This window comes from Orcinus orca, chromosome 19, assembly GCF_937001465.1.
Source record: "Orcinus orca chromosome 19, mOrcOrc1.1, whole genome shotgun sequence".
NCBI classification, from domain to species: Eukaryota; Metazoa; Chordata; class Mammalia; order Artiodactyla; family Delphinidae; genus Orcinus; species Orcinus orca.
Genome location: NC_064577.1, coordinates 46913407 through 46936117, shown reverse-complemented (window position 1 = coordinate 46936117; position 22711 = coordinate 46913407). Strand labels below are relative to the sequence as shown.

Here is a 22711-nt window from a genome sequence, read left to right as displayed (position 1 = left end):
GATTGTTCATCTGAGGGAATCCTTATTCCAACTGAAGCCCTTTAACAATGGAAAAGACATGAAAATCTCTTCTAGGTCAGCAGTGCTAAAACCATTCTGCCCCAAGGACCCTTTTGACAAACAGATGAAAGTCAGGGACCTTCTTTCTGAAAACCGTACATGCAATGTTTCCACAAAAACTTCAGGGGTTTCAGGACACCCTGAAGACTATCCCTGGACTTCTGCTCTAGAATAATTCTCTGAGAAGCTGGGACACCCAAATCAGAGGCAGCAGACACAGTGGCTCTGAACACGGACTTGGGAACCAGACCAGACCACCTGATTTCAAATGCTGACTCTGTTACTTATTAGCTGTGTGACTTTAGGCAGTAGTACTCAGCTCAGTCTCCGGTCTGAAGGATGGAGATAACAAACAGGACCAAATGCATGGGGTTGTTATGAGCCTAACGAGTAAATGTTTGCAAAGCACTTATAATGGTGCCTGACTTACAATTAAGTACTATTAACAAATGTTTCTCAAAGAAAAGTTCCCTCTTCTTTCACCATTTTCTGCTTTACCTTTTTACTCAGAATTTTTCATAATTAAGGATAACCACATTAGGCTTATGTGACATCTTACACATGCTCAAATGTAGTATTACAACTATGCTAACAAGAGCTCAGTGAGGAAGCGTTTCATCTCTTTTACATTAGATTTTCAAAATCTGCATCTTGCAGCTCTCAAACTTTTACTCTTGGTTATTTTTTTAGGACCACATTTATTTCAAATGTATATGGTTCCCTTGGATCTGGGCCCTGCCTACCTCTCCAGCCTATTTCCTTAACTTCAAGCACATCAGAATTACTTCTTGCTCCCCAAACACTGAAACTGACATGCTGTTTCTTGTCAGATGTTGTTCTTTCTGCTTAATATGTTCTTCTCCTAAAATTTTATCTGTCTGGAAAATATCTATTTAATCTGAAGATTCAGTTCAAGCTTGACAAGGATTTCTCAGGAAGGCTCTAGTTCCTCTCCATAGCACCCAATCCATGCACCTCTATATAGAATAAATAATTGTTTATCTCTGCCTCACCCACAACACAATGATCTCTCTCTCAGTGCAGGGGCTCTCATCTTCATTCGCATTCTAGTGACTCAATAAGTATTTGCTGCATGAAATTTAAGGGGAAGAAGTTGAGCAAATGAAATGAAAAACTGGTTTCTCAACCTTTTTTTTTTTTCCTTTTTAACCTGTACATCGTTCATATGCAGAACATAATTTCAGGGACTTCCTTGGTGGCACAGTGGTTAAGAATCCGCCTGCCAACGCAGGGGACACGGGTTCAAGCCCTGGTCCGGGAAGATCCCACATGCCATGGAGCAACTAAGCCCATGCACCACAACTACTGAGCCTGCGCTCTAGAGCCCGCGAGCCACAACTACTGAAGCCCGTGTGCCACAACTACTGAGCCCATGTGCCACAACTACTGAAGCCCATGTGCCTAGAGCCCGTGCCCTGCAACAAGAAAAGCCACCGGAATAAGCCTGTGCACCGCAACGAAGAGTAGCCCCCACTCGATGCAATTAGAGAAAGCCTGTGCCGCAGCAACAAAGACCCAACGCAGCCATAAATAAATAAATAAATTTATTTTAAAACCCCCATAATTTCACCAGTAACATGGCTCATTAGGCACACAGATACTTCATGAGGCAAGGATGGGGGGATAGAATGATACGTGGGCTCTTCTGGTTTCAAATACACTGGGCTAAAATAATATTTAGATGTTGAGGAAGAATAACATAGGCAGTAGATCACAACCCAAAGAATATTAGATTCTCCAAGGATATGCCAATAGCTCTTCAGGAGTCTCAGCAAAAAAGATTCAAGGAAAACACAGTATGAAGCCAGTCCAATTCCAATCCAGACGGCAGCTCTCTCTGTTTTTAAATTTTTATTTATTTATTTTGGGCTGCGTTGGGTCTTCCTTGCTGCGCGCAGGCTTTCTCCAGTTGTGGCAAGCCGGGGCTACTCTTCGTTGCGGTGCGCAGGCTTTTCACTACGGTGGCTTCTCTTATTGCAGGGCACGGACTCTAGGTGCGCAGGCTTCAGTAGTTGTGGCACGTGGGCTCAGTAGCTGTGGCTCGCAGGCTCTAGAGCACAGGCTCGGTAGTTGTGGTGCACGGGCTTAGCTGCTCCACAGCATGTGGGACCTTCCCAGACCAGGGCTCGAACCCATGTCCCCTGCATTGGCAGGAGGATTCTTAACCACTGCGCCACCAGCGAAGTTCCCAGAAAGCAGCTCTCTTAAACAGAATTGAGTAAACCTTAGAGTATGATATTGACTGCTTCAGCGGGAGAGAGGGGAGTTCTTTGTTTTCTTATTTTGAAATTCACCATCCCAACAGGTACAGAACAGAAAGACACAATCCAGACAAGGTGGAGAAGTATTTTCCAAGAGCTTTAACATCAACGTATAGCTTGCCTATGGCAAGTCAATTATCACATATATATCCAACTGCCTACTTGGTATCTCTACTTGGATAACTAACAGATATCTGAAAATGAACATGTCTAAAACCAAATTCTTGATCTCCCCATCTCATCCCTAAATGGACCCTCCTGCTGACTTTCCAAACTCAGTATATGAAACCCCGCCAAGCTTTTTATGGTGTCCCTGGTTCTGCACTTGTCTCTCCCCACCCTCCCCACCTAGCTTCCCAGTCTACTGTCAACAAGGCAGAGTGATCTTAAAATGTAGATCAATTCATAAATACTTCCCTGCTCAAACTTCCAATGACTTCCCAAACTTACAACTGCCTATAGTTGGATGTCTCTTACCTCTCTGTCGTCATATGCTATGACTCTCCCGTCAGCCACAGGAGCTGCTGTTGTGCCCTGCACATACCAGGCATACTCCTATCTCATAGTTTTTTGCCTTTGTTGTTTCTTCTGCTTGAAATTCTCTTCCACCAGAAATGTGCAAGGCTCATTCTGGCCTCCTTTAGGTCTTTGCTTTAAATCAAATATTATCTTCTCACGTAGGTCTTCCATGACCAACATATTTATAAAATTATACCACCCAACCTCCAACTCTAGGACTCCCTATCCCAACCTCTGCTTTGTTTTTCTCCATCGCTCTTACCTGACATATTATTTTACTTATTTGTTGGTGCACTGCCTGTCCCTGTGCCACATAAGCCACCTCGAGTAAAATGTAAGTTTCACAAGGGAAGGGATTTTTGTCTCTTGTTCACTACTGTATTCTCAGTTTCTAAAACAGTGACTGGCACAGAGTAAGGGCTCAATAAGAATAATGACTGTAAAATACACTACTCAAAGTTCCTGACAGCCATTTGGGTTTAGACAAGATATGAACTTGGTCTAAAGTTTCCAAAAGGACAGGACTTCTCAAGTTTTTTCCAGTGTACTTCCCTTAACAGAGGAGGAAAGAATGGACATATATAGTGGTGTGGAGGTAGGGGTAAGGATCAGGATTAGGGGCATAATATGAAGTAGCCCATCATAAGAACAAAATTTCTTTGAAGTTCCATGCTATTCCATAATGAATCCATGTGTTCTAATATGAAAATGTGTTTCTCCATTTTCCTTTAAATAAAACTGATGCTCCAGGCGAACACACCGTGTGTATTCTTCAGCCTCACGTACCTCCTAACATGGTGGTTTTAAAACCGGTGTTTTGGGGTTTTTTTTTGGCAGTATGCGGGCCTGTCACTGTTGTGGCCTCACCCGTTGTGGAGCACAGGCTCTGGACGCGCAGGCTCAGCGGCCATGGCTCACGGGCCCAGCTGCTCGGCGGCATGTGGGATCTTCCCAGACCGGGGCACGAACCCGTGTCCCCTGCATCAGCAGGCGGACTCTCAACCACTGCGCCACCAGGGAAGCCCCTAAAACTGGTGTTTCTTAAAATTAATTTAGTGGGATGAAACTGGCATAAAAAATAGAATAGAAAATGTCATAGTGTGTCTCACGAAGAGTCAGTAATGTTTCCTGAAACTTTCAGTTTTATGTATTGTGTGTATACACTATGTAAAATGTATCTCTTACTGTAAATTGCAGTCAAAAAAGTATAACAACCATAATACTCATACACCAAATTAAAAAGGAAGCAGTGAGGAAATGGGCTCAGTGAGCTTAGGAACAGAGTGCACACCTCAGTTTCTGCTTTGAGGATGCCTAAAGCAGATCACAGATGGTACCAAGGAGCTGATTACCTAATCCTCTGTTCCTCTGGTCTGTCACGTGTGACATGCGGACATAACAATATTAACTTGCCTCTCAGGGACATCAATAAGAAGAGCAAATAGAAATGATTATAAGGCACTTGGAAAACACAAAAGCGGGCTATAAATGCTTAATAATAATAATGATTCTTAAGAGTTACTTTCAGTGGCTGCTGGGGAAAGAGCAGCCTGTCAGCTTCAGCCTGTAACCAGCAATTAGTTTCTTTCCACAGTATAGGAAGCCTGCTGCAGGAGCTGCAGCCTCTTTATGGTGGCACAGCTGGAGAGGAGCAGACTGAATTAATATTCTAACCTTGTTTCAGTGTGCTCAAAAGTACTATAAAAAGGTACGAGATGAACTCAGTGTGAACTCCGGCAAATGCGGCCTCTCCCCACAGATCACCACAGGAGGCACTGCCACAAGAAAATTCAAGCCAAGTGGTATACAGCTCACCTTTGACAGTATATCATCTACTCTTCCGTGACGTCACTTGTGACCTTTCCAAGTGTCTGAGAATTTTTTTTTTTCCTCCTCTCCATTTAGCTTTTAGAAAGATTATTTGCAGGCTGGTCCAAGCCAGGACCAGGCAGTGACGCCAACCATCGCCAGTTGTCTGAGGAATGATGATTCAGATGTGTGTTAAGCACCACACCACCTAGTCAACAGAGCCTAGGGGAATGGCTCTGAGTGACAGGTTTATAATGACACTGACTCCAACTGTGTGATATGTCATCTGAGACTCAAGCAGAAGAGGCTCTCTGCTAGCTGCTGGAGTTAAATCTACCTGTAGTTCTGCATTCCTAGTCAATGCCAAAAAATATCTACCATCTTTAGTTTAAATATGGTCTTCCATTTCAAACCCTATTGACTGATACATTATCTGAGACTTCTCAGAGACGTCCTGACAAATCAGGGCTATCTATAATATTTGACAATGTCTGAATACACTTAAAAATATAGCAGAAATAGTCATGCAACCCACCATAGAAAATGTCAATTTACTTTCCTTCCGATGCTAATTACATTTTAACTTGAACAGCCATCTTTAGTTTACTTCCAGGGCTAAGACTCAAACAAGAAGCCTCTATTTTCTTTTTTAGTTCACCCAATAGATCAGATGGACTGCACGGCAGCTGAGCAGCCCTCAAACACTGCCAATCTGCTGTCATTATAGATAAAAGCCACACTCGTTGATTTTCATTGTTAAGAGCATGTGGACGGTGGAGCCTCTTACAGGGAAAACTTGACAGGTTCCTCTCTTCCTGATAAAAGCAGTAGCTCCATGTCCCTAAGCTAATTTCTCCTTGGGCAACAACATGCACTTCAGCATCTGAAATTTCCATGTTAAAGTGGCTCTCAGAATGGAAAGGAAAGCTCTGAACAGACCCTCAGATAGATGATCTCTTAAACTTAAATCTTCTAGTGGTACACATGATTACCGGGTTTTAGAATGGCAATGAGGGGGCTTTCCCTGCTGGTCCAGTGGGTAAGACTCTGCGCTCCCAATACAGGGGGGCCGGATTTGATCCCTGGTCAGGGAACTAGATCCCACATGCATGCCACAACTAAGAAGTCCACATGCCACAACTAAGAAGCCCGAGCCTGCATGCCGCAATGAAGATCCTGCATGCCTCAATTAAGACACGGCGCGGCCAAAAGTATATATATAATAATAAATATTAAAAAAAAAAAAAGAATGGCAATGAGAACCTAAGAGACAAGCTCTCTTGGTGGGCCCTGTTTTGAAAGGCAAAGAGAAACCAAAAGATACTGAAACTGATATAACTATGACTCCTCCTGGAGTCCCCATTCGGTCATGCAGTTTTGCTTAATCTCAATCTCAGAAGCCTCCCACAGAGTTAACACCATGAATTAGAATGTAGGCAGATTAAATCTCCAGAACAGCAATGAGAAGACTAATATTGTAAAGTGGTATATATACACAGACATTAGTTTAGAAGAGGAAGGAGTATATCAGAATGATAGTCTCCAAGGCTGTACACTGGAAGAACCCTAAAGCACAGGAGGGTTAGAACTACTGGAATCAAATTCTGTAATTCTTCTGCAACTTAAGCTAGACTCTCAAGTATTGCTTTAAAAAGGAATTCCCCCTCTCCGTCAAAGCCATTTGGAAAAGAAGTGGAAAGGTCACAATTTTCATGAAAGACTGCCTCTGTGGACAGAGGCAGCCTTTCATGAAGCTTCTTTTTGAAGCCCACCCATAGCCACCACTAAAGCCATCTGAACTGCAGAGTCAGCCTGAACTCACACCCTTAAAGTCCCAGCACAACCTCCAGTGCCAGCATTGTGACACCTCACCCCAGAGTGAATTTCAGTTTAGGAGTCCCACCCTTTTTACTGCTTACCTCTGAACTTATAAACAATCACACCCATTCCCACCAAAGCAAACTCTTCTGATAGGAAGGGTGGAAAAACCTGGAACTGGGACGTGCTAGACCATTACCTTTTTAAATAAAAAAAATTTTTTTTCCCTTTTAAAGGCAAAAGTTAGACTGTTTTGAGTATTATTTGAAAAAACTGTTTTCTGAAAGCAAAGAACTGAGCGACAAGATACAATGATCATCTACTGGCAGAAGGCAAACCCTTTTGCCCTTCCTTTTAAAGCTTGCCTTCTCATCACTTCATATCCATCAGAATTAGAAAAAAGTCAGGCTTCTTTCTGGTCTCATAGAAAAAGGGGTTTGCTCGGCTCCATTTCCTGTCAGACAGCTAAATGATTCTGGTTTTCCCTGGGGCTCCAAGACACACACAGAGCATCCTTAAGCTTCCAAATTTACTCTGAGAATATGATACAAAATAGTCGGAGGGAATAGGATAATGGCTTAATAGTTGTGTGGTGACAAGTTGTTTTTATTTTGAAGTGGCACACAGACATAGGTTAGTAACAGAAAAAGTTCCCCAAATGTTAGAATAGTCACATGTTCTATTTTCCTAGTTATCGCCAGCCTTGGAAATAGGGTCCATTAACATGTTGTGATCTTGCCTTTTCAAATATCAATGAACAGAGTAATGGAAGCAGCAGCTTCTGTTTGTTCCGCCCATTTGAGAGAAAATGAATCTGTGACTGTAGGTCCTCAGATTAAACTTGGGATCAGGACCAGACCCACCCAGGTAAAAGGGTATTGAAACAGGGGCAGGGGGTAGACTGCAAAGCCACTAAGAAACAACTGGCAGACAGAGTGTTTAGGGATACCCTGTTTGCTAAGATGAGGAGATGCCCTTGCTGAGTTTGGTCAAGAACCAGATGCACCTGATATTTGTAAACACTTTCTTAAATGAAAGCAAAAAGGGTCATTCAACAACAAATATTTATTAAGCTCCTATTGTGTGCCAGGTATTGTTCCAGGCACTAGGAGATAAATCAGTGCAGAAAAAAAACGAAGACAAAAACTGTTGCCCTTTTGGAGTTTGCAGTCCAGTGACGGGGCGGGGGGTGGGTGGGGGGGTGGAGGGTGGGGGGTGGGGGGGTGGGCAGGAGAGTAAGAACAATACACAGTATTTAAAATGGATAAGTGCTCTGGGGGAGAGTAAGGGTAAAGGGGATCAAGAATACTGGGAGTAGAGTGAGGTGGCCTTATCAAAAAGGTCCTACTTTAGCAAAACCCTGAAGGAGGCAATGAGTCATGCAGATATGGCAATTGGGAGAAAGAACATTCCAGACATGGGAAACAGCTAATTGAAAGGCCCTGAGGGGGCAGCATACCTGTTTGAGGATCCATGAGGAAGCCAGTGTGGCTACAGTGGAGTGAGGGGAGGAGAAGGAGATAAAGTCAATGAGGTAAGGGGGAGGCGGAAGGCATGGCTAGATCACACAGGGACTTGTAGACCATTGTTAGGACTTGGGCTTTTCCGCTTAGAAAAAATATCAATGCAAGTTGTTCCACACTGGCGATGTAAACCCATGTATAACAGGGCAGTGGTACAGCAAGAATTAAGCAACTGCCACAACTCTGATAGGACCATACCTAGGTAGAGAGGGTCACTGGCAGCTGTGTGCCTCAAAAGGAACACAGGGTCAAGGGAAAATAATGCTAAGATATACTGCATCCATTCCTGCTCCAGGCAGCTTCCTCCAAGTTTTACATGTTAGGCAAAATAAATCAGAAACTTACAGCAAAAAGCGTACTTGATCTCTTTCTGTCAATACAGAACCCACCTGCCGTGCTATACTGACCAATCTGGTTACTACCCGTAAGTAACCAAATGCTAACCAAATTAATCACAAGCCCCTAATGCTCTCCTCCAGCAGCCTACAACAGAATTACTCTATGCAGTTTCAGCTGCCAGAAAGAGCCAGCAATATCTTCACAGGCCTTTCAGCCTGACAGAGAGATAAGTTCCCCAAACCCAAGGTCTTACCTTAAACAGGTTCCGCCCGACCTACATAGGCTCTCACCCTAAAGGCACGATCTTTCTTTTTCCCTTTAATGACAGATTTGTGCACCTTGCTAGGACTGGGTGACGTGCCCCTGGTTGCAGCTGTTGCACCATAGAATACTATGAATACACAGAATACGAGTACACAGAATACATCAACAGCACGAACTATTTGCTATGCAGGGCTTACTGTTAAACTTTAAAATACATTTCGTACATACAGTACTGAATCACAAAATGGTGAAGGCAGGACTAATAAACTATCAGTTAAAGTTATCAGCTATTCCACACCCCAGTCTGGTATATCATGGGACTGAAGACCCAGTAAAAACTCAACAGAAGAACAGACTTCAGTAATGAGAATGAATGAATATTATTCATTTTTAAAATCCTGAGGTGAAATTGATCTAGAATCTAATCTAGGTTCTAGGTGGTAAACACACAGATTAGTTCATAGGAAGTTAGAAATCAAGAGGGTTCACAGGTGTGCCTATGTACTGCCCACTATATTATTTAACCTCAACATGGACAAAAAGGCAGGCAAAGGTGGCTGTCAAGATGACTGGGTACATGGGTAGCCCACTGTGCACAGATGCTATCTCTGGGCAGTTTTACTGGGGAATCAGGTCATATACAGAAGGGGCAGAAACTATTGTCAGAAGCACAGCATGAGCTATGGAATTGAGAAGTTTGGTGCTTTCATAGTTGGAGTATCTGCCTTCCATCTCCTTCAGTGGCTCCTGGAAAGGATTGTTGCCACTAAGCTAAGGACCACCATTCATTCACACACTTTTCAAAAATAATTAAATAATATTTTCCTTTGTCTCCAAACTGTAATTGAGTCTAAGTACATTTACCAGTGTCTCCACTTCTTTCTTTCTTTTTTAAAAAAATATCATTTATTTATTTATTTATTTATTTAGGCTGCATTGGGTCTTCGTTGCTGCACACGGGCTTTCTCTAGTTGCGGTGAGCGGGGGCTACTCTTCGTTGCAGCGTGCAGGCCTATTGCGGTGGCTTCTCTTGTTGTGGAGCACGTGCTCTAGGCACGCAGGCTTCAGCAGTTGTGGCTCGTGGGCTCAGTAGTTGTGGTTCACGGACTCTAGAGCACAGGCTCAGTTGCTGTGGCTCACAGGCTTAGTTGCTCTGCGGCATGTGGGATCTTCCCGGACCAGGGCTTGAACCCACCTCCCCTGCACTGGCAGGCGGATTCTTAACCACTGCACCACCAGGGAAGCCCAGTGTCTCCACCTCTAACCGTTTTTTTTTTTTTTTAATTAGAACAATAAAACTGATATCTATTTGCAGAACACACAAACATATGTCCTTCCATAAATTTAGGCCTTCCTGAAGTGGAATAAAAGGGAAAATGAATTCAGACTGAGTATATTTTCATTATAGGCCCACCTGACTGATTTTCAGGCCCTATGAACCTTGATTCAGAGAGAAACTTGTTCTATAAAACCTCAAACTGTAGAATTAGGATCTACAGATAGAATTTAAAGACACATAAATTTTAGTTCAATATAAATAACTTCCTAAGAGAGTTTTAGGAAAATGGAATGGGCCATTTTAGGGTAGTAAATCACTAGTAGTATTCATGTAGATGCTGAGGCTCCAATCACAGCTAATACAAGGCAAATTCCATCAGAAATAGGGTTTGAAACAGACAATATTAAAGGTCATCCTTACAACCAGGAGATTTTACATTCTTTCTGTCTGCACACTCATACAGCTCAAAGCTTTCCTCAAGTTTTATTTTCAACATGTATGAACCTCAATACCATGAAACCTATGTATAACCTCTATATTAAAAAATTGTGAATAAAAGAAATTCTTTTCCTATCTCACTGAACATGACACCATAGCAAAATAGCAATATAAAGAGAACAACATGAATGAGGGCAAGATATGGCTCTCAAGTGGGCTTCAATCCAGCTTAGGAAAATCCCAGGGTGTTTCCTTTAATTCCAACCTATAATACACCCTAAGGCTTTGCGTAAAAATTATTAGCCATAATGAGAACATAAGTACTAGAAACAAGTACCGACTTTTTATTCAGAATTTAAAGTCCCCTACTGCAAAAAAGATCACATGATTCAATCTATTTTCTAATCATTTATCAAACCAGAAATACAAAACTAATTCCATTTTTCATCATCAACTCCTGACTTACTATCATGATATAAAGATGGCTGAGATTTTAATAGACGAAAATGCACAAATCACTTCTATTACCCTGTAGAACTACTTTGTGAAATTTATTACCATTTGCTCAAGATTCTCAGCATGGACTTCTGTTACTTGAGTAACCTTAGCTCACAGGCTCTTTTCAATGAGAGATTAGCTCCCAAGCTTGGGTGTCCTACGAACTGAATTCTGGGTTTCAGGAACAACTGTCTCCTACCACTGAGGGCAGATAATTTTTGGCCACGCCACACGTGGGATCTTAGTTCCCTGACCAGGGGGTGCGGGATCAAACCCGCAACCCCTGCAGTGATAGCACAGAGTCTTAACCACTGGACTGCCAGGGAAGTCCCTTAGAATACAGAATTCTTACCTACTGCTTATGTGTGGTTATTCAAGCAGGGCCGTCGCTATTAAACATATTCCTGGGACTTCCCTGCTGGCGCAGTGAAAAACAATCCGCCTGCCAATGCAGGGGACACAGGTTCAATCCCTGGTCCAGGAAGATGCCACATGCTGAGGAGCAACTAAGCCCGTGTGCCACAACTACTGAGCCTGTGCTCTAGAGCCTGCAGGCCACAACTATTGAGTCTGCTGCTACAACTACTGAAGCCTGTGCGCCTAGAGCCCATGCTCCACAACAAAGAGAAGCCACCGCAAGGAGAAATCTGTGCATTACAACGAAGAGTAGCCCCCGCTCGCCACAACTAGAGAAAGCCCACGTGCAGCAACGAAGACCCAACGCAGCCTAAATAAATAAATAAATAAAAATTAAAAAACAAACATATCCTAAAAGAGAGTCCCAGAAGCCAGTAGTTGAGTTCCGGTTATAGAAAGACAAAAGATACTGTCTAGCAGAATCCTGATTATCCAGACAAAAAGGATAAAGAGGGTTCTTACTAAGGCCAACCTAGTGAAAAAGGAACATCTAGTATATAAGATACCCTATTTCTCAGATGAGATTAAAAGAAACATTTATAGTCCTGATGTGACATGAAAAATATATCAAATTTGAAGCAGCAATCAGAAAAAAACAATTTTTCCTTTGGTGGTAAAATATTTTCATCTTTCATAACCAAGATCTTTCATAACCATTACCTACATACTGCTAATGGAATATTTCAGATTCTGTCCTGTCTACAGGGGTTATTTTCAGCATTGGATCTATCTGTGACCTGGGAATCTCTTATAGTTCTCCTAAGATCCACTACTTCAAGGACTCAACGTCTATTCAAGCAGCATGTGGTTCCATAAAAGCAATCAGAGTGCACTGTCCTCAACTGTGGATCCCGGAAGACCAAAGGAGGCTTTAATACTGAGGTTGTTTGGCTTGCACAACAGTCAAGAAAAGTCAGTAAATGCCAAGCTGGTTTGCTTCCTTTCATGGAAGCTGCTGAAAAGGTCTTCCGTTTGGAAGCATTTACCAGTTTTTCTGGTACAATAGCTACAGCTGTGGGCTTTCTGAGTGTGAACAGACATATGGAAGACATGAAATATTAGGGACAGGCACCATCTGCAACTGATTGTCTCACAGGCTGGGACTGCAATATAGGAGTAGCAAGGGACACACTTTTCTCAGGGCCATACACTGGCAAAAAAAAAAAAAAAAATTGGGGGGACTTCCCTGATGGTCCAGTGGTTAAGAATCCGCCTTCCAAAGCAGGGGATGCGGGTTTGATCCCTGGTCAGGGAACTAAGATCCCACATGCTGTGGGGCAACTAATCCCGCACTCTAGCGCCCGGGTGCCGCAACTAAGACCTGATGCAGCCAAACAAACAAAAAAACCCTTTTGGCTGACAAAGATCGTAAAGATATGAATAAATGGGATTGTAAAACTGTGTCCTTTGCTGCTAGCATCCTCAGCACTTCCTGCCCTAATCATTCAAAGGTTAAATGAACACAGTTGATGAATACTGCCTTGTTTTAGAAGAGACATTTAAAGAAAAACACAAGACATTATGGCTTTTCCCTAATTAATATCCATCCTCTTATTAAACAACACTTATGTGGGGTATCAAGGGCATACAAAGATAGATAATAAAAATCATATACACTAAAGGACCAATTCTTCATCCATAGGTTAACCTCTAACCATAAAGTAGTATAGAAGGAAAGAAGAAATTTTATGAAGGGGCCATCAGGCTTTCAGGTAAAGATAGTAGACTGAAAATCACATTTAAATTTTCTTTCTCTTGGAAGAAATTCTGCCATAATTAAAGGGAAAAAATTTAAAGGTATAAATTCATAAAGACGGGGAAGAGAATATACAACTGCAACAAAATCTCAGTAACTGTGAAACAAATGGTGTTAGCAAAAATACCGCAGAATTCTCAAAGGCTTAGGACTGGTAGCGCCTCTGGAACTGTATGGAGGGGAAATGGGGGGAGGGGATGTTAAAAAAAAGAGGATCAAGAAACTGTTACAGCCCTAGATCCCCCCACCATTCTAAGCTACCTCAGCCCCTCAGCCCCTGAATAAAACTGAAAGATTGATTCTTTCAGAGAAAATAAGATAGATGGCACTTTGGGACTTCCCTGGTGGCGCAGTGGTTAAGAATCCGCCTGCCAATGCAGGGGACGTGGGTTTGAGCCCTGGTCCAGGAAGATCCCACATGCCGCGGAGCAACTAAGCCCACGTGCCACAACTACTGAGCCCACGTGCCACAACTACTGAAGCCTGTGCGCCTAGAGCCTGTGCTCCACAACAAGAGAAGCCACCACAATGAGAAGCCCGTGCACTCCAACAAAGAGTAGCCCCCGCTCGCCACAACTAAAGAAAGCCTGTGCGCAGCAACGAAGACCCAATGCAGCCAAAAATAAATAAATATATAAAAAATAAAATAAATAAAATAGTAAGATAGATGGCACTTTGAAGGGGATGCCAGGCATGGCTGAGGGGTGGTGAAGGAAGTGAATTTATGCATATACTGAATGCTGAGACTCTCCAGCCCTCTTTCCCAATTTAGCTCCCAGGAGGCTGGTAGACACTCTTTATATTCTAAACAGGAGAGGCAAGGATAATTTTTTGAAAAATTAAGCCAGCCCCTAAAGAAAGACATGAAAGTACTGACATAGAGGATTCTAGCTACCCTTGGTGATGGGTAACTGGAGCTCCTAACCTGGCCCTCATGGTTTAGAGGGCCATACTCTGATCTTCCTCTGGCCTCCTCAGAACCGCTGTATAGAAGAATCCACACGGCCAAAGAGACATGCCCAGGTAGAACACATAGAATTTCCTGGCTAAAAAGCCCTAACACTGTTTCCAGGGCCTTCTTGAAATACTTCTACTGGTCACTTTTCCTGAGGGTCAGTAAGCATATCCGTAGGCCCAAGGGATGGCCAAAGGGTGGAAGTTGAATAAAGGAAGAGTAGGCTGTGAAACAGGGTTCTTCAGTTGCACTCCTGAGTGAACAGATGGGGAATTTTAGTAAAGAATCAAATGGAAGTCCTAGAACTGAAAAGTACAGTATCTGTTGTTGTTTGTATTTTTTTTTTTTGGCCGTGCCGTGCGGCCTGTGGGATCTTAGTTCCCAGACCAGGGCCTGAACCTGGGCCCCCTGCAGTGGAAGTGCAGAGTCTTAACCACTGGACTGCCAGGGAAGTTCCGAAAAGTACAATATCTGAAATGAAAGTTATACTGAATGGATGTAACAGAACACTGTAGCCTATAAAAGGAGAGTCTGTATACTTGAAGACAGATCAACAGGAATCACCCCATCTGAAGAACAGAAAGGAAGAAAACAATAACAACTAAAAACCACCCTTAGTGATCTGAGGGACAATATCGAGTGGTTACACATATGTGTAAGTGGAGGTCTGAAAGGAGGGAATAGAAATGCTGAGGCAGAAAAAAATTTAAAGAAATAATGGAAAAAAAAATTTCCCAAATTTGGCAGAAACTATCAATTTACAGATCCAAGCTCAGTGAACCCGAAGCCAGATAAATACAATGAAAACACCTAGGTCCATAACAGTCAAGCTGCTGAAAGCCAGATAAATACAATGAAAACACCTAGGTCCATAACAGTCAAGCTGCTGAAAGCCAGATAAATACAATGAAAACACCTAGGTCCATAACAGTCAAGCTGCTGAAAGCCAAACATAAAAGAAAAAGAGAGGGTGCCCATAGATCAGCACTGTCCAACAGAACTTTCTGTAATGATGGAAACGTTCTACTTCTGCACTGCCCAATCTAGTAACCACCAGCCATGCGAACATCTGAAATGTGGCTGACGCAACTGAGGAAATTAATTTTTTATTTTATTTTACTTTAATTAATTTCAATTTATACAGCTATAAGTGGCTAGTGGCTATCATACTGAACAGTGTAGCTAAGAAGCCTTATGAGATATCAACCCATCATAATATGTGCACTTTACTGATTCAAACCAACAGTAATAATAAAAACAAACAAAAAGTTTAAGATATGGAGATAATTAAAAACTTGAGAACTGACTGGATATTTGATGTTAACGAATTCTTGTTAATTTTTTAATGTGCACATAATTATTGTGGTTATGTTTTTAATAAGACACCATCTGTTTTAAACATATATATTGAAATATTTACAGATGAAATGATATAAATGTCTAAGATTCACGTCAAAACAATATGCTGCGGACAGGGATATAGATGAAACAATATTAACTATGGGCTGATAATTATTGAAGCTAGATGATGGGCACACAGGGACTCATTACACTATTTTGTTTACTTTTGTAGAGTTAAAAAATTTTCATAAAATGTTTCTAATTAGAAAGTAGAGCAAAAGGAGAAAGAGATGGAGAACAGGACAAAAAAAAGGGAGATCGGTCCAGGAGGGTCAACATTCAAATAGCAAGACTTCCAATAAGAGAGACAGAGAAAATGGAGGGACATCTATAAAAAAGAAAAACTCCCAGAACTGAAGGATACAAGTTTCTACATTGAAAGAGCCCAAAAAGTACCTAGTAAAATGTGTGAAAAGAGACACACACACCAAGGCACATCACTGTGAAATTTCACAACATGGAGGATAAAGAAAGGATCGTACAAGCTTTCACTGAGAAAGAACATGGCATAGAAAAGGATCAACAATCAGAATGGCTTCAGACTAGGAAGCAAATTATTTTCCTAACCTAGAATGATATACAGAAACCATCAGACAAGTGTGAAGATAAAAAAGACATTTTAAAACATGTGAAGTCTCAAAAACTTTATTCTCTACATACTTATTCTTAGGAAGCTACTAGAGGATGTTTTTCATCAAAATGAAGGAGTAAACCAAGGAGAGAAAAATACAATAGGAGACCCAACATACCAGACAGGCAAAGGGAATGAATCCCCAAGGCTATTATGAAGGGAGATCCCAGGATGACAGTTCCAGGTGTTGAAGGAAGTCAGTTCAGACTGACACAGTCAAAAGACTCCAAAAGGAGACTATAAGAAAGTGAAACCGATTAAGACTATCTTGAAGGATCTGATCTCACTGCAATTTGGGAATGAATTACAGTTAACACAAAAAATTAAACAAACAAGAGCAGCCAAGCAGTGCCAGGCCAGGTGGGTACGTCTGTCGGTCCTGCCATGCCTGCACCGGAGACCAGCCCTGGAGGCGGCCCGGGCCCGTCCTGTGGCCGGCACCGTGAAGCAGGAGTTGGCAGCCCAGAACACCCCACCCCCCAGGACGACGGCGGCCCCCAAGCGCTGTGGATTTCCGGGTATGGCTCCCTGGTGTGGAGGCCCGACTTCACCTACAGCGACAGCTGTGTGGGCTTCATGCACTGCTACAGCGGCCGCCTCTGACGGGGAGACACCTTCCATTGGGGCAGCGACAAGATGCCTGGTCGTGTGGTGACCCTCCCTGAAGATCGTGAGGGCTGCACTTGGGGTGTGGCGTACCAGGTGCAAGGTGAGCAGGTCAATGAGGCCCTGAAGTACTTGAACGTGTGGGAGGCAGTGCTTGGTAGCTATGATACCAAGGAGGTCACCTTCTGCCCTCAAGATGCCCCTGACCAACCACTCAAGGCACTGGCCTACGTGGCCACCCCGCAGAACCCTGGTTACCTGGGCCCTGCGCCTGAGGAGGCCATCGCTACGCAGATCCTGGCCTGCCGAGGCTTCTCTGGCCACAGCCTTGAGTACTTGCTGCGCCTGGCAGACTTCAGGCAGCTCTTTGGGCCCCAGGCACAGGACGAGCACCTGGCAGCCATCGTGGATGCTGTAGGCACCATGCTGCCCTGCTTCTGCCCCACTGAGCAGGCTTTGGCACTGGTCTGAAGGGCTGAGCCCCTACGTGGACACAGGGGCCAGGTCCCTACTCCAGTGCACACAGACAGACTTGATATAGCTGGAGCCCACTGAGAACACTTGGTGGGCCGACTGGAGCCTCTCTCAAGCCCCTGCCTGTCTGCCAGCCCCCAGATCTCCTACCTGACACTGACTTACTACTTGAAACTTTATTTCTTGCACCATGTTGGTGTGGTGGGCAGGGTGGGGGGCCTGCCCTAGATACAGGGGCCCTGCTGAGCGGTGCCCCACCCCAGGCGCCTGTTGCCTGATCAGATTCCCCCCAGTGCTGCTGCTATCCCCATACTACCCAGGCCTCCACCTCCCCAGGGAGCCTCCAAGAGCCTTGACCCTCTGCCCCTGACTCCAGACCAACCATTCCCTAGCCCCAGAAACAACACCCGTCAAAGGTCCCAGCCTGCTGGTGAGGGTAGGAGAGAGTGAGGAGAGGGGGCCCTACAAGAACTGAGGCCCCTGCCACCCGTGCTCATCCCCCAGGTCCCCAGGGCAGAGCTGGATCTGGAGGCCAGACACAGCTGCTGAGGCTGGGCCTAGGCCTCTTACCCATTTGGCTTTGTTTCCCTGTCCTTCTGTCTGGGCTACTCCTGTCTGTTTGTTGGTCTATTCCTGGGAAGCTCATCACTATAGGTCCTGGCACCTTCCCAATCTGTCCCATACTATAATCCATAAACTGATCTCATTAAAAAAAAAAAATTAAACAAAAAGACAGGTATTAATGTGTAAATATCTAATTACTTATAAAAATTTTATGGAGAAAAAAATAATCACACTATATAGCTCAGCTATGAGGAGTATATATAATCATAACAACATAAACAATGAACACTGATGAAAGCAAATTCTAAGACAGCTCTATCAGGAAAACAGGAGGATTGGAAATATGTATGTAGATGACGGCCATAAGTGGTGAGAGAAGGCTGGGGACTGCGTTTTTCTTTAACTACAGAACTAGTTGACTCTAAATTGTATTTTTATAATCCCGATAAAATTAAAATTTGAAAGAACGGTGCTATCCATTTTCTCACAAGAGTTTATAGCCTGGTGAAAAAGGAGGCCAAGCAGCTGTGAGAACACTACAGCATCTATACAAAGATTGGGATGAACACGTGTTGTATCATTGTTCTACTGTCTTTTTGCAGACACTGACTTGAAGAAGCAGTCAGCTGCCAGGTAGCAAGTTTGAAGGAGTATATTGGGAAAATGTTTCTAAGCAACTGACACAGATGATATGAAAAACGAGGATATCAAAGTTGGAGAAAACTCAGAGAAAATTCATTTAGACATTTGTTAAGGTTTTTGTTTTATTTAAATAGAGGGGATCAATTCTCTTTTCTTTTTAAGGAATATAATTATATGATATAAATAAACTCAAGAGAAGCTCCCAACGGAGGCAAGCTAAGCTTTACTTTGTGTAATATTGTTACGTTGAATTCACAAAGGCTTTTACAACCAACATTATTAGTACAGCTGAAAAAATTTTCTAGGTTCAAATTTCTAGTAAGTATCTAAGGTATAACCTATTTTACATTTTAAGAGGGAACAGTGTCTTTCAATAATGTTTCAAAAAGACTATAAGCCAATAAGTAGTTTGACTATGTTTTTAATGAAAAGTTTTTGTACTAAATGTTACATTACAGTTTTGGCGACTAGGTTTGATTTATCTGTCCTACGTTGATATCAATTTAGCCAAAATAGCTAAAACTCACACTGCTTTCAAAATTTCATTTCCTAAACCCCCATTTTTTCTTTCCTGATTTTATGGTCTGGAGTACTAGAAAAGTACTAATTTTTCCTGCATGAGCTCTTGAATTTAAACATTATGTTTGCATAACATTTAAATGCCAATCAATCTTTACCTGGCTTTATCTGGATCTTTATGGTCTAAGCTTGTTGAAGTTAAGATCTGATTCTTTTTGTTCATACTAGGACAAGAGCAGAATGGAAGCTGAAATCTAAAGTAGCCCAGCACTTTAAGCTAGTCATTAGTTTCACCTTGCACTAGCAGACATTAAATAGAGCTGCTCACAGCGGGGAAAAATAACTTCACCTCTTTTCAAGTTTTTGCTTATCTTCTCCATTGGGCAATACCAATTAATGAGAAAATAGCCATTATTATGACATCCCTGCAAGAAAAGAATCCATGGGGAAAACATGGAGAATCAATAGTTGACTACAGATGGAAACTGCTTTATTACATTCTGCTTAGATAGAAAATTTTTAAGATTGCTTTTTATAATGTCACGTTTGTGAAAATGAAAACTTGCTAGTCCTAATATCATAACAATACTTTTGAGGGAGGGGTTTGGACTAAGATTCAATTTCTTTTATGAGGGTTCCTATTTGGGATGTTCATTTCACTGAATGTGAAATGGAAATGCAAATAGGGAAGTAAACTGACATTTATTTATTTACTGTTTCCTTTTGGTTTTAAGAGTAGGAAATTTGCCCTCATTTCTGTGACCCAAATTCCCTTTCCTAATTCTAAAGTAAAGCATGCTCACACCCATGCTGACTGTCCTCAAATATTTGGCTTGAGGCTCTGTGGGCCAACAGGAGGTTAGATTTCAATGAAAAGAGAGGAGATGTAAATTTGAGTTAGTTTCTTTTAGGATTCTGTACTGGAAAAGCCCCTTAACACATTAGTCTCATTATAGCAACAGAGCCAATTCCTTCTGCACAGAAATCCTTGTTTTGTTCTTCTAGACTGAGCCAAGTTATATTGTGACTCACTCATTGTCACTCTAAATCATTACACCCTTTGCTGAGAAAGAAGCAGTCAACTGCTGAGGCAGCAAGGTAGTTAGTCAACTGGCAGGCAGGCTTGGTGCACTGGTACTTTAAGTAATTTTATTGCTGATGTCTCACCATAAGTACTAGTATCCCACACTGGTATTTCCAGGAGATTGAGCAATGGGGTCCCACCTGTCTTGATTGGAAAGTGGAAGGCTGAAATATTTTGCTCATCATTTGAAACATATTTTATAGTCTCATTCATACTATTCTATCATTTCAAGTTCTCGATAGAAGGGGATAGCAATCCTCTTTGTTGCATCTTCTGACTGTCAGTCACAGTGCACCTTTCCCTCTTGTTTTTTTTTTTTTGGTTAAATTGTGAGCTGACTTTCAGTAGAGATTTTCTTCTCAGATGGGAGTCCTGATGGCCTTAAAGTTCAAAACCATTGCATAAAGGCCGTTTTGCATTTGCTTCTGCCAGGTACCCTGGGTTTCACCAGTTCTGGTCCAATTTTACATTAATTTACTGGTTTGGAGAATTCTTCATGTACACAGTATAAATTCGGGCCCTGGATTTCTCACAAGAGGTCGCCCAGAACCCAGGTCAAAGAGAACTCTCTCATCACTTGCCCCTGTGGAAATCTTTTCCTAGTTCCCCTTTCATTGAGGGACTTGCCTTTCCAGGGTCTCAGCTTTGTGCAGGGATCAGTTACAGTTCCCCATCTCAGGTCAGCCCAAGGTGGTCTCTTCTGTCCTTGTGAGCATTAAAACCCTCAACTTCTTGGGCTTATATCTGTATTTTATCCCTTGAGGGTTGCTACAGCTTCAGCTTACATGCTTACTACTCTGCCTTCATGTTGCTTGAACCCCAGAAGGCTTAAATTTCAAGAGAAATTCAAAGTGGTGAAAACAAAACGATACTCTAAGCTAGGACCTTAAGCATTCTAAAAATTCAATATTTTCAAGATGGAGAGGCTCTTATAAACTTCATAAAGTTCTGAGCTCCTCTAAGATGCTGCTACACTTACCACACACTTATCATATTTAAATACCGATAACCCAACTATTTATGGCTGTGTGTTCAAAATGACCTCCACACAGCTCTACTGAAATCTGTTCTTGTGACATTCAAATTCCCTATGAAAGTCTTAAGAAAGAAAAAAGTTTGTACATAACACCTTGAAATGTTTGTTGAGTAAAAAGAAAATAACTTTGTGTCAATGAGTGACTTCTGTGTGTATTTTTAATGAAAAATAAAAGTCTTCTCCACAGATTTATTTCAAACCCTATTCCATGACCAAATCTAATATAAGAAAGAGAGGGGTTGCTTTACAGATAAAATCGGCAAGACATAAACCTGTACCCCCTGAGTGAAGTAAAAGTCTAACCTGCAGGTTGTTCAGAGGCTCCATCTTCATGACTGGGCCCAAGGTGTTGAGAGGCAGGGAGACATCAATGCTCTGGTTTGGCATCAGTGGTGTATGGATGGCCAGAGGAGTGCTGGGGATGACACCAAAGCTAGGAGAGAGGATGAAGAAATCCCAGAGGTTAATCAGGAGGCAGGATTTAGCCACGTCTTTAGGTTTCAATGGCTTTTTACTCCATTTGAAGGAAACAAATTCTAATTTGCTGTAACACTAGTTACAACATAACCTCTTTTTTCCATTAAGAAGATTTGAGGAAGGAGAAAACATTCATAAGCACAGAACCGGTTTGCTAATGCTCTGATTCTGAAACTTTCTTATGTTTATCATGCCACTAGAGGGACAGGTTTGATAAGCATCTTTTCCTTATACATCTTCCTTTAGATAATCTTTGGGAGAAAGAACACTTAAGAATACCCACCCTGTAAAGTATAATGATATTATTTCACTTGCTTGATAACCTGCCGGATCAGACCAGAGGATGATTTACTGGTAACTCTCATTTTCTTTCTTCTTTATTTACTTACACAGGATACGATCATTGGGAAAGAGCCAGTCTAAGTAAAGCAGAGTTGATTGGCTTAAACATTCCAAACAACACCCCAAAGGATAAACTGTAGACTCAAATCTGGCCACTTTCTTCACCTAAGGCAGGCAGTGAGTACCCACAAGTTTGACTTCTCAGAGAAGCCTGCCTAATAATAATACAAGAATAGTAAAGAGATGGGAAAAGCCTGAGTCTGAAGTTACAAAAAAACCCAAAAATATATGAGGGAAGACAGACATGTCTTATGTCTCAGAAACATAAGAATACAATTTTAAAAAGATGGAGCAGAAAGGGAAAAGTAGGCCCATAGGTATAACAAATAAACAACTTAATGATATAAATTTATAATGAATTTATGTTCTAATGAGCCTCAGGAAGGAAGATGGGATTTTAATATTTATAAAATAATTATTGAGTTTATATAGGTAGTATCAATTTCAAGAGTCACAGACTAGCAGAAGAAACATTTTCCTTTTTGTAGATAAACTACACTTTAGAGTCCCAAATGCAATAAAGAAATGATTTTGAGTAGACACATCACTCATTTTGGTATCAACGTTTATGGGTCAGAAAACCCTTTTGCCCTTTTGATCTTGCTCTCATTATTTATCTATGTGGAAAACCATAAGGAATCTAAAAAAAAGGCTACTAGGACAAATAAGTAAGTTTAATGAAGTTTCAAGATACAAGTTCAATGTACAAAAATCAGTTGTATTTCTATATACTAGCAACAACCAAAAACTAAAATATGCTTCTTACTATAACATCAAAACTATAAGGCACTTAAATGTGACAAAAGATGTGCAAGATCTGTACACGAAAAATTATAAAACATTGCAGAGAGAAGTTAAGGATGACCTAGATAAATGGGGAGACATGCTATGCTAATGGATTAGAAGACTCAATATTGT

General features: G+C 41.9%; 1 protein-coding gene and 1 pseudogene across 7 annotated transcripts in view; one reads left to right on the top strand and one right to left on the bottom strand.

Annotated features, from left to right (window-relative positions):
• The window catches only part of AP2B1 (adaptor related protein complex 2 subunit beta 1), a 122562-nt gene that overhangs the window by 16792 nt on the left and 83059 nt on the right, over positions 1-22711 (bottom strand). For all 7 annotated transcript variants that reach the window (XM_049702269.1, XM_049702268.1, XM_049702262.1 and 4 more), the window contains one exon: positions 21218-21347. In XM_049702269.1, coding sequence (XP_049558226.1) covers positions 21218-21347 — 130 coding nt within the window. The remainder of the gene's footprint in view (positions 1-21217; positions 21348-22711) is intronic.
• Positions 16161-17119, top strand: LOC105748098 (glutathione-specific gamma-glutamylcyclotransferase 1-like; annotated as a pseudogene).